This window comes from Micropterus salmoides, unplaced genomic scaffold (genome assembly GCF_014851395.1).
Source record: "Micropterus salmoides isolate LMB-PRFRI ecotype aquatic unplaced genomic scaffold, ASM1485139v1 Ms_hic_scaffold_7, whole genome shotgun sequence".
NCBI classification, from domain to species: Eukaryota; Metazoa; Chordata; class Actinopteri; order Centrarchiformes; family Centrarchidae; genus Micropterus; species Micropterus salmoides.
Window position 1 is genome coordinate 32,898,823 of NW_024044459.1, and position 13,900 is coordinate 32,912,722.

The following is a 13,900-nucleotide window of genomic DNA, read 5'->3' on the forward strand; positions in this document are numbered from 1 at the left end:
AAAAGTTTATGCTGCTTTAAAGCATCCATGAACAATAAACTACATCTCCCACAATGCAACAAAGATTGTTGGAGTATTATAGGTTTCTAAACCTGATAAATTCATTAATTTATGTTATAATAACAGAGAAATGTGCTTGCTTATATTTTTGCATCTGATGGGTTAAATGTCCTTAAGCTAAATAATCAAACAAAGAGACAGTTATTTTACAATATGTTAAAGAGTAGTTTATGCAGTAAAATACGTTTATACAATCTTACAGTTACAACTGGCCCTTTGAGGGTAACCATAATGCTTACGTGGCCCGTGGTGAAAATGAGTTAGACACCTGTCATAAACCATCACCATCATACTATCGCTCTGAGCGTAATTCAAGTTGCAGTGCATCCTGGGAAATGCTGTCTGCAGTTATATCAAACAGCAGGCTAGCAGTCGATGCAAGCTGCAGCCCGCAGTCCTTGGAAGTTGACGGAAGTTGAACTTCCAAATATGGTTTGTCCCAGAAGACACCGTGCACAAAACGTGATGACGTTAATCTCGGCTCACGTACAGTATAGATCCTAATGTTAACTGTTTTATTCTTTAGACGCCAACAACAGAACTTTAAATCCACTTCTGAGAAGTTTTGAGGCGAGAAACCAACTGTGTAGATTTCGAATGTCGGCAGTTTGAAGAAAATTGACGGCAAATCGAAAATGTGTTCAAACGTTTTTGGAGTTCAGAATCTCCACAAGTGCCAAACATGGTATACATGATATCAACAAGGCATTTTCATCCACACAACTGCCGCTCACTGGATATTTTCTCTTTCTCGGACCATTCTCTGTAAACCCTAGAGATGGTTGTGAGTAAAAATCCCAGGGGATTAGCAGTTTCTGAAATACTCTGACCAGCCCGTCTGGCACCAACAACCATGCCACGTTCAAAAGCACTTATATCCCCTTTCTTCCCCATTCTGATGTTCGGTTTGAACTTCAACAAGTTGTCTTGGCCACGGCTACATGCCTAAATGCATTGAGTTGCTGCCATGTGATTGGCTGATTAGCTATCTGTGTTAACAAGCAATTGAACGGGTGTACCTAATAGAGTGGCCGGTGAGTGTATATTTGTTGGGGAGGCATTCAAGCAAACCAAAAATTAATGTAATGAAATTGTTTACTTACACAAACCTCGCAAAATTTCAAGAAAATGCATGCATTTCCAAAGACATTGCTTCAAGGCCAAAAAAGAAAGCTCAATTCATTAGTTCAGTGCTCCTTCAGTGTTAATGACAAATTAAATAATAACCCTCCAACTATTATTTCTATTCAGCTCTGTGAGGAAATTTGTTAGATCCAAAAACAAATTGTCTGCTTGTATTAAATATTCTTTTGCCAGTTTGTATTTGTGATCAAATGTTAATTTTCTTGTTAAGATTCAAAGTGAAAGTTAAAATTCATTCAAATGCAACATTTCACATATTTATTGATAATATTGTCCATTTCATTGTATTTACATTTATTCATTTAGCTGTCGCTTTTATCCAAAGTGACTTACAATTGCTATTTATGTCAGAGGTCGCCCACCTCTGGAACAACTAGGGGTAAAGTGTCTTGCTCAAGGGCACAATGGGGGATTGAACCCAAGTCTCTCACACCAACGGCATAGTCTTATCCATTGCGCCATCCCCACCCTATGTATAATTCACCTCCACCAAAACCTAAGAAGAGCTTATCTTAAATTCACTTCTGATGGAAGTTCCCTAACCTTTCTGAAACTGCATGTTTAGAATAAAGCAAACAATTTAGTTGGAATAATAATCTTTTAGCTACTAATTACAAAGCCCCGTTTATTGTTTAAAAAATAGTGTTTTAAAGCCACCCCTCTCTTCTGTGGTTTTGTATGGATATGAAGCTTGACGTATCCCTAAAATTGATGGAAACCCTCTGCATGACTGAGGTGAAAGCTTTGCTTAGAGTGAGGACCTCCTCACCCAACCTGACCTCTCTGACAGGACATCCACCACTACAGGCTTTAGTCTGAGAAAAAAGGCCACCTTCCTTCGTAAAATGAAACATCAGCTTGTTATGCATTAGGGTTACGTACTCAGATTTACTCGATATAAGAATCATGTCATGAACTCACTCCTAGTGGTGGAAGTGACAGATTAAACCAGTACTGACTGAGAAGAGCTGAGATAAAGGAAATAGAAAGAGGGAAGCAAATACAAGAAATATTGAGATCTAAAACCTGAACTAATTGTCTGTAAATTAACAATAGAGAATTACATTTACATGGTTACGCATTTCAATACACAGGTTGCGTGTTGAACTTGTTTTAATGGACTGTTTTTTTATAGTGTGCTGTTGCATAATATGTGTAAAGGTAAAATGGAAGATTTTATTGTTGTAGTTTTATGTAGTCTGTACTGTCAGACTTGCTGTCCTGCTGCCTTTCTTGGCCAGGGCACCCTTGAAAAAAGAGATATTATTATTATTATTAAGGTTTGTTGCAAACTTGGCCATGTTGTTGGGTAGTTTTTTATATATGTATTGACAGAATTGTGTATGAAATATTTTTTGGACCTACAGTTTTTCTTCTATCAGGTTCTATAATATGTTGATTATATTTGTGCCAATAAACTGACTATCTGTGGCCAGTAGGGGGCAGCCTCTTTTAACAGGAATGACAACAAACTGTATTAAAGCACCTTTCCTGTTCATGGAAAGGGTCAGGGTTGTGATAGAGCAGAGACAGCAGCCATAAAAAGTCACACACAGAGTTTGAACATCAGTTGTTTGCATGTCATGAAATGGAAATTTGTTTGATGCCCTTTTCCCCCCTTTTATCGCTTCCAGCCTGTGAGCCTCTTCCTACATGGGATAAACAGAACACCATGGATGCACTGGTGTACTCTATCCTTAGTGAGACAGGAAGCCAATGGAGTGATTTGAGGATGGGGGTGATGTGGTCGTGTTTGCGCACCCTCACCAGGATCCTAGCAGCGCTATTTTGGATGTACTGCAGCTTCTGAAGGCTTTTCACAAATATAATCAACATATTATAGAACTTTACCTGATCAAAGAAAAACTGTAGGTCCAAAAAATGTTTCATACACAATTCTGTAGGAGGCAACAACTGTTTGCAGCCATTATTAGAAAATGGAAGAAGTTCAAGATGACGGTCAGTCTCCCTCGGACTGGGGCTCCAAGCAAGATCTCACCTCGTGGGGCATCAATGATCATGAGGAAGGAGAGGGATCAGCCCAGAACTACACGGCAGGACCTGGTCAATGACCTGAAGAGAGCTGGGACCACAGTCTCAAAGAAAACCATTAGTAACACACTACGCCGTCATGGACGCAAGGTCCCCCTGCTCAAGCCAGCGCATGTCCAGGCCCGTCTGAAGTTTGCCAATGACCATCTGGATGATCCAGAGGAGGAATGGGAGATGGTCATGTGGTCTGATGAGACAAAAATAGAGCTTTATGGTCTAAACTCCACTCACCGTGTTTGGAGGAAGAAGATGAGTACAACCCCAAGAACACCATCCCAACATGGAGGTGGAAACATCATTCTTTGGGGATGCTTTTCTGCAAAGGGGACAGGACGACTGCACCGTATTGAGGGGGAGATGAATGGGGCCATGTATCGCGAGATCCTGGCCAACAACCTCCTTCCCTCAGTAAGAGCATTGAAGATGGGTTGTGGCTTGGTCTTTCAGCATGACAACAACCCGAAACACACAGCCAGAGCAACTAAGGAGTGGCTCCGTAAGAAGCATCTCAAGGTCCTGGAGTGGCCTAGCCAGTCTCCAGACCTGAACCCAATAGAAAATCTTTGGAGGGAGCTGAAAGTCCATATTGCCCAGCGACAGACCTGAAGGATCTGGAGAAGGTCCGTATGGAGGAGTGGGCCAAAATCCCTGCTGCAGTGCGTGCAAATCTGGACAAGAACTACAGGAAACGTTCAATTGTTTGTTAACACAAATAGCTAATCAGCCAATCACATGGCAGCAATTCAATGAATTTAGGCATGTAGACGTGGTCAAGACAACTTATTGAAGTTCAAACCGAGCATCTGAACGGGGAAGAAAGGGGATATAAGTGATTTCGAATGTGGCATGGTTGTTGGTGCCAGACGGGCCGGTCTGAGTATTTCAGAAACTGCTGATCTACTGGGATTTTCACACACAACCATCTCTAGGGTTTACAGAGAATGGTCCGAGAAAGAGAAAATATCCAGTGAGCGGCAGTTGTGTGGACGAAAATGCCTTGTTGATGTCAGAGGTCGGAGGAGAATGGGCAGACTGGTTCGAGATGACAGAAAGGCAACAGTAATTCAAACAACCACTCGTTACAACCGAGGTATGCAGATTACCATCTCAGAACGCACAACACGTTGAACCTTGAATATGTTCTTGGCACACTTTGGGCCCGTTTGTACCAACTGAGCCTCGTTTAAACGCGACAGCCTACCTGAATATTGTTGCTGACCATGTCCATCCCTTTCTGACCACTTTGTGCAGACATTTTTGAACATGAGCAGAAAACCTGCTGAAACAAAGTCAAGGAGTTTATAACTGAATTGAAATTAAATAATCTATCATTGAAGTAAAAAGGTTCCCCTTTTTGTTTGAATCAAGCAAACTAAATATTATTTATTTTATCAATTTATAATCATTTATTGTGTCATTAACAACTATAGAGGATAATAAAGTAAATAAACAACATTTTGATTTTGGGACGCTTTACTTCAGGACAGTTCCGGGACGGAGGTGAAAAAAGTTAGTCTGGAGCCCTGCTTCAACATGACACTGAGTTCACTGGACTCCAACGGCCTCCACAGTCACCAGATCTCAATCCAATAAAGCACCTTTGGGATGTGGTGGGACGGGAGATTCACATCATGGATGTGCAGCTGACAAATCTGCAGCAAGTGCGTGATGCTATCATGTCAGTATGGACCAAAGTCTCTAAGGAATGTTCCCAACACCTTGTTGAAAGTATGCCACGATTGATTATCTAAAAGCAAGAGCCAAATTGAGGACAGACTTAAATACAATGATTAAATATAAAACAAAATAAAAGTTGATTTTATTCACAACATGAGCAAAAAGATAAACAGCTGATCGACCATCAGTAATGTTCCTGGAACATTTTCATACTGTGCATTGTGGCAGGTAACTGAATTTTAAAAAATGTTAATTAAAAGCTGTGGTAGAGCTTGTTCCATTTACATGCCATTTTGATTGTTTAAAGAAAGGCTAAATAATAAAAAAACACAATATTTAAGTACTTTGCTAGCAGACAGCAGGTTGTGTTCAATCACACCTCTGTCAAGGAGGCTGGAGCCTGCGATAGAGAAGACACAACTTAAATTACATTCATGCTTATATTATGAACCTCACAGACTGAGGGTCAGATTCCCTTTATGGCTTGTTTCAGAGACATTCTGCACGCACAGATTTGCATGTCATTTATCAGAAACCCCAGCTTGTTTGTGTGTGCTGCTCTCTTGAATGTATTTGAGGATTAGGCTACTATGGGCTGTTTTTTGTATCAGTGCAGACTGAATTTGAATCATTTAGAACTGAATTTGAATTGAACTTGAATAATTGCATTAAAAAATTGAATTTGAATTTATTAGTTTGAAACTGAATTCCAATAAACTTGAAACTGAATGTGTGATTAAGCCATTTTCTGTCTTTTTGGCAAGTGCAATACTACAAACTACATATTTCAACTGGTAAAAAGATGGATTTGTTGCCACAGAGCAAGCTGAATTAATGTCATAAGGACAATGGTGGCAGCGACACTTCCTTTATTTTATTTATAGCCTATCCCAGCCATGAATCATGTTAAATAAAGACTACAGTCTGTTTTCCAAATATAAACAATATACAGTACAATAAACAAATATTATTAAACCAAACACAAATTTCATCAACAACAAAACAAGCATTTTATTGCTTATGTTTGTTTTGTCAGGCCCCATGAACTGCAAACACTTCAACTGTGATTATTCCCTCACAAGAAACATTAAAGTTTCACAAAGACATAACTTTGCAACCACTGACATAAAGTGATGTTTATTTGGACGTTATGACTGTTTGATCCAGATAAAGGCAGCTGTAGGCTAGATGTAGGTTATAGATAGGACAGCTTTAACATGCTGCCTGCGCTCCGGATCAGTTTTTTCGGAGGCGCATGTTCTGAATGTGATTGTGCACGAAGTGGGGGGGGGGGCTTCTCCGTTGTCAGTGAGAGAGAGAGAGAGAGAGAGAGAGAGAGAGAGAGAGTAATGGATACCTTGCTAATTGCGAGCAGCCTATAGGCTTAGTTGTCAAGGGGATATTGCGGTTTGTCGGCGTTTGTCGGGGCAGTGTGCAAGAACCTTTAAGGTCACAGGCAGGTCAAGCTCGGAAAATATTTCCTGGTTTGCAGTCAGTGGACCCTGAAGCCCCCCTACGACACATCTGGGACTATCACCAGTTAATTTTGCCACCAGCCCAATTCAGTAAATAATACTTCTTAACCTTATTTCATGCAAGTTGGGCTGAGTGGGGAATTATTTTCTTTCTAGCAATTAGGCTACTGTATGTATGTATGGTTTTCCTTCAGAAAATGATGAAGCAGTAGCAACCAAATTGGACGTGTTTACTGCTAATTTAGGTTGTCTTAAAATTTGCCTTGTTAACTGTGTTTTCTGTCTTAAAACGTTCAGATTTGCCTTGTTAACTGTTTTCTGTCTTAAAACGTTCAAATTTGCCTTGTTAACTGTGTTTTCTGTCTTAAAACGTTCAGATTTGCCTTGTTAACTGTGTTTTCTGTCTTAAAACGTTCATATTTGCCTAGTTAACTGTGTTTTCTGTTGTCTTAAGACGACCATTTCCTGCTCCCAGGAGGGAAAAAAGCATTCTCTCATTTTTTCTCTGCTTATCAGCCAAAAAACTGCAGTGTAAAGAGCAGGGATGGTAGGGACTTTGTTTGAAACTGTACTTGAAAGGTTTCCCTCTTCTCCAAACATTTGTGAATTAGGTGAGTGTGACATCTCCTTTAGGTTTCTGACTGGTTGGTCAGGTTACCTGTCCCTGCCACATTGCTGCTTTGAGTACGAATCTCGTAATGTTTTCAATCAAAGCAGCCAGAGCAGCAGCCTAATCCAGCAGAGCAGGTTTAACAAACCCTGGAGCTCAGGTAAAGTCGGGATGCGAATCACTTGCAAATGTCTCCTGGAAGTAGGCCTCTAAGCGTGTACAAATGTGTGTTATAAAAATAGTCCTGCTTTGTGTTTGACCATTAAAAAGAAAATCTGTGTCTTGAAGGTGAAACTAAATTGCTGTAAAATGCCATGGAGATGTAGTGTGTTAAAAAAAAAAAAAGTATCAGCCCATCTAGACGTTTCTGCACCAATGCCTTGCATGGAGATGGGAGGAGTTTGGAGTTGTGGCAATCCCACTGCTTTGTTGCTGACAGGTTGCTGACAGAGACGTTTATTTTGAAAGGTGGAACCGGAAATACTGTTGTATATTCCTTTTAGTGGCTTGGCGCTGGGTGTCTTCCCTGGTGGAGCTTCAGTATTTACAACAATAAAGCCTTTCCAACGCTGCTGTCCATCACAGACAGACAGGGAGTCTAACCGGCGGTGGGACACCTTTCTTATTTTTTCCCGGTACACGATGGGTGTTGGTTCCAGTTTACACTTCTTTTGAGCATTTTGGAGGTATTTCCTATAATGTTGGCGAGTGATATCCGTCTGCCTTGTGCACTGCAGTGGTGCGCAGCTTCGCCTGGAGAAACACCTGTGCGCCTCTCCTCTCCACTGGCCACAGCCATGAATGTTGAGTAGGTATGGATGCAAACCTGTGCACGAGCCGACGTACCGAACATCCACGTAGCTCCAGACAAGGAAACACGAGCTCGGTTGCTGCTTGTTTACCGTGGCTTGATGAACGCTACAGCTCATCAATATGTTGGCCATCAGTTTGAAATGGCAGCTTGGCCCTGGTGGCGAGATTACATGGAAACAGTGGGGGAATGAGGCAGGGTGTGTGTTTTTAGATGATGTAGTGGTTGTTATTTGATGGTCAGTCTGTCCTGAAAGCAGCGGGAGTGTGTGGGGGCGTCTTGATGCTGTCAGACAGGATGTAGGGGAGGATCTATTGGAGCAAGATTACCCGACCATTTTTGGTGAGAGAGTACCGTGGAGTTCTGATCACAGTTGACGCATTGCACTCCTCGCGTTTTGGTTGCCGGTCCATTATCATTATATAATCATACCCATGTAATCCAGTCTTCTTTTTACTTAAGAAGCATACGATCACAGGGACTACAGCTCGCCCCCTCCCTTCCCTCGAGGATCCATTTATGCAGCTCCTGCTGAGAAACCTATGAATGCCAATTATAAATGTGGGTGGGTATCAACATTGTTTAAGTTTACATAACTCACTGTTTAGTGTGTGCGCATAAAAGGAGATGTGTTAAATGCAGCAATGTGCCCATGACTCATGGGTTTTTATACAGTGCAGTACAGGGGTGTGTGTGGAAAGCTGAATCCCAAGTGTGTGTGTGTGTTTGTGTGTGTGTGTGTGTGTGTGCATTCACACAGGGGGTGCAGTCATTTTTGAAGTCCACAGCGTGTGGGTGAGTTTCAGCAGGTGTGTTTTACAAGAGGTGCATACTGGATGCAGATACAGGAATCTGCTGTCAAACTCTGAGGAAGAAGATATGTTTCACAGACACAAAGCAAAGTGTAATGATGCCGGCATCAGAATCAATTTTTACTGTTAATATGTTGGCATGCAGAAAGAGAGTTTGGAGCATTGATATCAATCGTCAGCATCCCCTTAATGTCAGTTACAGTATCCTCCATTTCTCCTCATCCCTCTTTCTCTCCTTCTGCCTTTGTTTTTCAGAGAACAGCTTACTCCAAGGCGCGGTGTCTGTCTGCATTTGTCTGAAACAACGAGAAAGGGAGCAGCGCAAATACCACACAGCCAGACATCATGCAAGGAGAAACCGTCCCTCGTTGCAGAGCGCTGAAATGTTAGGACTGAAGAGCAAGTGTGTCAGATCAAATCAGAAGACTGCTTACATTAGGGGGGGCAATAAGAGCTGCTTGACACTAAACTCACTAACGCCCCGTGTGTGGTTTAAGGCCCCTTTCAGTCACGATCAACAAAAGACGTGTTAACTGATCTTTTCATCCGCACTTCTTTTTTTGTCTTCCGTCAGATACAGCAGTCCAGAAACGAGCCAAGATGGAGTGGTCACTAGAGAGTGTGAGGGAGATGGTGGCTGGAGGGATGCAGTCTATAAGGGAGTGTGAGATCTGTGCTTTTGCCATAGCCATGTGTGTGCTGCTGCTGTTTATGTGGTATTGTTACAGGGTAGGCCGGGAGCACGGCTCCAGCCCACTGCGTGGGAGGTATCTGGCTGGGTCCAGCCGGATTGGAGGGGTGGTGGGGGGCTTCATGAGTTCAGACTGCCGTGGCAGGGGGAAAGGGAAGCATGGATTGATGCTGGAAGAGCAGAACGGCTTCGCTTTCTGCCAGTCGTCAGAGTGCTTCCGTTGTACCAGCGCTGGAGAGAGTCTCAACCAGAGGCTCTATCACAGCCTGCAGGATTACGCCAAACGCTACACCTGGTCAGGTATGGGCAGGGTGCATAAAGGAGTCCGCGATCAAGGCCGATACCTTAACAGCCGACCGACTATCCAGCGGCCAGAGGTCTTCTTCCTCCCAGATCTACCGTCAGCCCCTTTCTTCTCCAGAGAAGTACAGAGACACGACGTGGAGCTGCTGGAGCAGAGCTTCCCCGCCCTTCTGGCAGAGTTCGAGAGCATCTACCACCAGCCTCCAGCCCGCAGCGGCTCCTCCCTCCCACCAGGGTGGAAAGCCAACAGCACTCCTCGCGGGCAGTGGTGGACCTACTACCTGGTCAACCAAGGCACCCCTCTGGTTCTTAACGTCAGGAGGTGTCCGCGGGCCTGGAGGGTGCTGGGCCAGCTGCGCACCTTCATCGCCAACAATGTGTTTGGAAACGCCTGCTTCTCTGTGCTGACGCCTGGAGCACTGATCACTGAGCATTACGGTCCAACAAATGTCAGGCTGCGCTGCCACCTGGGTAAGAGAGTGAACTGTTTGGTGAACTGAAAGTGATTCAACCCATGTGATGTCTGAGGCTCCGTGTGTATTCAGCTTAACACAACAGCCGATGATTTCAATAATAAGCATATTTAACTAGAGAGGAGGAGAAACCGAGTGAGTCAGCTGCTGTTGTGTTTAGCCTGAAAATCTGCATCCTCATGGGTAATGATGGCTCATTGCTAAAATTTAGGGGCTTATGCTATTTTTTTTGTTTTTGTTTTAACTGCACCTGAGCCTTTATTCTATTTCCAACCGTACCCTGTGAGATGTCTATAAATAGTGACATGTATTGTTGTGTAGGCAGGATCATTTGTAAGACTCTTTAAAACAGCATCCTGTAATAACACGGCACACCCTAAGAACAGGGCATTTTGTTTTGATAGGTCACCTGAGAGATCAGTTAGCGACACAAAATGATATAAAATGCTTATATTTTGTCCCAAAACGAATAATGGATGGACTTGTTATTTTTCTCTGCCAGGTCTCAGAGTGCCCCCTTCCTGTGAGCTTGTAGTTGGTGGAGAGCCACAGTGCTGGTCTGAGGGCAGCTGTCTGCTTTTTGATGACTCCTTCCTCCACAGGGCCTTCCACGAGGGTAAGAAAGAATCTGTTTTGAATCTTTTATTGCACTCTGTCCCGTTTTTATTTATTCCTTGAAGGAGGATTGACCAAAAAATGGTCTAATCCACTATCCAAAAAGAACATTGAGAATATAAGTCCAGGTTTCAGGCGACAAAATGAGTTTTTTGATTTTTGTGTTGCTATGTTTCTTTGCATGCAGGCGGTGCAGAGGATGGCCCCAGGGTGGTCTTCATGGTGGACCTCTGGCACCCCAACGTGGCCGCTGCCGAGAGACAAGCCTTGGACTACATTTTTACGCCAGGCCGCTTAGAGGACAAGGAAGGGAAATAGGTGTGAGTGAGAAACCAGGGTTGACAAAGAGACAGATGGCATTTAGGGAAGTCTCTGTAGGATTGGGGAGCAACTCTTTTTCTGCCTCCAGACCAGCTCTCACATTCACTGTGTACATATTCTCAATCTCATACAGTATCTCTTCATAACTCTTCTTAGCAGATGACAAAACATTGGGCCTCTTTTATCAATCATGTACATGTTTTTGCCTGTATAGTTGTGTAAAAGACAGCCACACTTGAAAGGACATACATTTTTCAAAACTTAATAGGTACCCAAATGTTCATGCAGCCATTTTATTTAATGTGTATTAATACCATGGCACGGACATTTTAATGTTATTTTAAATTGTTGAATGTTTAATGAATTTGCATATATATTTGCATAATTTTTGCCCAACAAGCACTTCACACTAAATCTATTTCCCTCTTAAATTTGGGAGCAAAAATCTGGAGCAAAATAAATTCTATCTAGGACTCTATGTACAGCTCATCTGTTATATTTCGGTTGTTTCTTGAAACCATTCAACAGTCTGCTGACAGAGAACAAAGTCCATCAGAGATTAGCGAGCCAAACAAAAATCTCTTGCTTTTATTTTTCACGGCATGTGTGGGTGCATAGGCCAAACTATTCTTTTAGCTATATATGAGCCGGAGTGAGTGAGCATTTATGGGCCCCGAACTCTTCCCCAACATAACAACACTTACAAAACATTTTGTGTAAAGTGCTGGTGGTATTAAATTTACACTTCAAATCTAACACATATCACTAATTCTTTTACACTCACTGTAACACGTGCATACATTTCCACAAGGGCTAAGGAATTTGATCTTTCGAATTTTTAGATCACTCAACATATCCAGTCACACTGAAGATTGAAATTTTGATTCAAACCAAGACACGGTTGTAAGTGGGTTTGCACATTCTTCATATCCCACTTTCAAATGTGGCACAAACTATTGAACATTTAAATTTTTAGGAATGAGTAGGAAAACTCTTTTGTGCAGAATGGTTTGATTGTAGTGCTTATTTACATCAAATCACTGCTAAAGTAAAGCTTAAGCTAAGGGAGCATTGCTACAGTGCTGGTTGATTTCAGACCTACTGCTTATAAACACATTAAGCCAGATATCAAAAGTGTGTACTTGCACCGTGGCTTTATTAATACTGACTGATTAATGATAAATGTGCAAATGCAGTGTCATTCTGTAAATTGAATTTTAGCTAGTGTTACTGACAGGATGGACAATTGGGGCCTTATGACTAAACTGGCAACTGTTAATAGATACCTAAAGTAAATGCATTGCAGAAAGGGCTTTAACAGCATGATAACATAAGCTAAAGAAATGATTAATATGAAAGACATTTTCTCATGTCATCTATCATTATCCACTGAGCAGACCCATCCACATGTGTTTTGATAACTGAGGTCCAACGTTGATCATGACATGAATGTTTACAGACGCAGCTAATGTCTGTCATGACTCCTGCCGGTGTGGTAGTTTATTGTGCTCCCCTTTGGAAAAAGCAAAATAAAAATCAATCCTGCTTTCACGAGACATGGTTAGATAAGCACATTTTTATGTCAAATTGTGTGCGTCGGCCTGTGCTGTAAAACTGGAGATGAAGCGTTTTTGGTAAATTTACTAAACTCTTGTAATTTGGTTGTATTTGATATCAGGTTTGTATTTCTGTAAATAGGGTTGAGGTAAAACAAAAACAAATGGATGGTCTGAGATGTTTTGAAATGATTGTCTTCAATGCTATAACTATTGTGTTGTCTTGATTTACAGCTAAAGCGATTGCATCTCATTGTCCGTTCTCACAAAGCCAGCCATGAAATCATTTTGAAAGATTCAATTTGTAGATTCTGTAAAATGTTTATGACGTACTATCTCTGTTGTTCTGTGACGTATTTCTTTTTAATCACTCTGTAGTTTTGCAGCGCCATACGGTATCCGTTATTAAAGCCACATTCCTTAATTCTTCAACAGCACTTCATGGACATGTGCGTAGTCTAAAAGGTAGTGAAAATTAATCTTCAGCAGCTTTACAGGTCCATCGCAATTCAAGATTTATTCAATTCTAATGTTTACAAACATTGTTATTAACAAGCTGTTTACAACATCGGACTTCACTGACACTCACATTGAGCTGTCCAAAATTAGGTTAAAAATCTCCACTGTTAATTCACTTGAGTATGAAAACTGTCATTCCCAAAGCATTTGCTTTAGATATACACACAGTATACGGTGAGGCAACCTTTTTGTTTACATTTGGATTAAGGATTTGTCCTTTAACACCTTCTTGTGGATTTTGAACAGTATTTCTGTACATTTAATAAATGGTCGAGTATCTTATTTAACCAGCTGTTGTCACAAGTGTCACTTAACGCAGATGTCACGGATCTGAAACAAGAGGTAGACTTCACACTGTATGCATGGTCTTTAGTCCTTTCTGCATTAAACTACGGTGCTTCACACAGCTGACTTCTGTTACACTAAACCTCAAATACTGATGAAAACGTACTGCAGGAGCTGAATAGCTCGGTGGCAGAAAAGAATCAAGTCTGCTGCAGAAATGCCGCTCTGGTATTGATGATGTGCTCTACGGACAAAATGAGTTGTGTAGCATCTTCTCAGCTAGATGCAGTTTTATAGCAGCTGCTCAGGGAGGCGCAGGCATGCAATGAAGTTGTCATTGCTCTGTTTTTGCTGTTATTTCTTGTCAGGCCTGCACTGCCCCTGGAGGATAGGGAGCCAGGGGCACTAAAATGCTGAGGCAATGGTGTGTTAAATAAAAACAGTGTCTTCAGAGAGTGGCAGTATTTCAATTATTTTGAAATTGGCATTTCACAGGG

General features: G+C 41.8%; 1 protein-coding gene across 2 annotated transcripts; it reads left to right on the forward strand.

The window, feature by feature from the left end:
* The first annotated feature begins 7,502 nt into the window (after nucleotides 1-7,502).
* Nucleotides 7,503-13,520, forward strand: asphd2 (aspartate beta-hydroxylase domain containing 2). 2 transcript variants are annotated; one of them, XM_038703881.1, is made up of 4 exons: nucleotides 7,503-7,829; nucleotides 8,896-10,105; nucleotides 10,610-10,723; nucleotides 10,910-13,520. In XM_038703881.1, the coding sequence occupies exons 2-4, from the start codon at nucleotides 9,241-9,243 to the stop codon at nucleotides 11,038-11,040; spliced, it is 1,110 nt and encodes a 369-aa protein (XP_038559809.1). In that variant the 5' UTR covers nucleotides 7,503-7,829; nucleotides 8,896-9,240; the 3' UTR covers nucleotides 11,041-13,520. The 2 variants fall into 2 exon arrangements, with proteins under 2 accessions (XP_038559809.1, XP_038559810.1); XM_038703882.1 differs by lacking the exon at nucleotides 7,503-7,829 and adding an exon at nucleotides 7,850-8,393.
* Nucleotides 13,521-13,900: the final 380 nt, after the last annotated feature.

Excerpts from the sequence above, each read along its gene's own strand:
- asphd2 (XM_038703881.1), top strand. The coding sequence starts at position 9,241 with ATGGAGTGGTCACTAGAGAGTGTGAGGGAGATGGTGGCTGGAGGGATG. Across the intron at positions 10,106-10,609 it reads CAGGCTGCGCTGCCACCTGG|GTCTCAGAGTGCCCCCTTCC; the intron begins GTAAGAGAGTGA and ends TTTCTCTGCCAG. Across the intron at positions 10,724-10,909 it reads CCACAGGGCCTTCCACGAGG|GCGGTGCAGAGGATGGCCCC; the intron begins GTAAGAAAGAAT and ends CTTTGCATGCAG.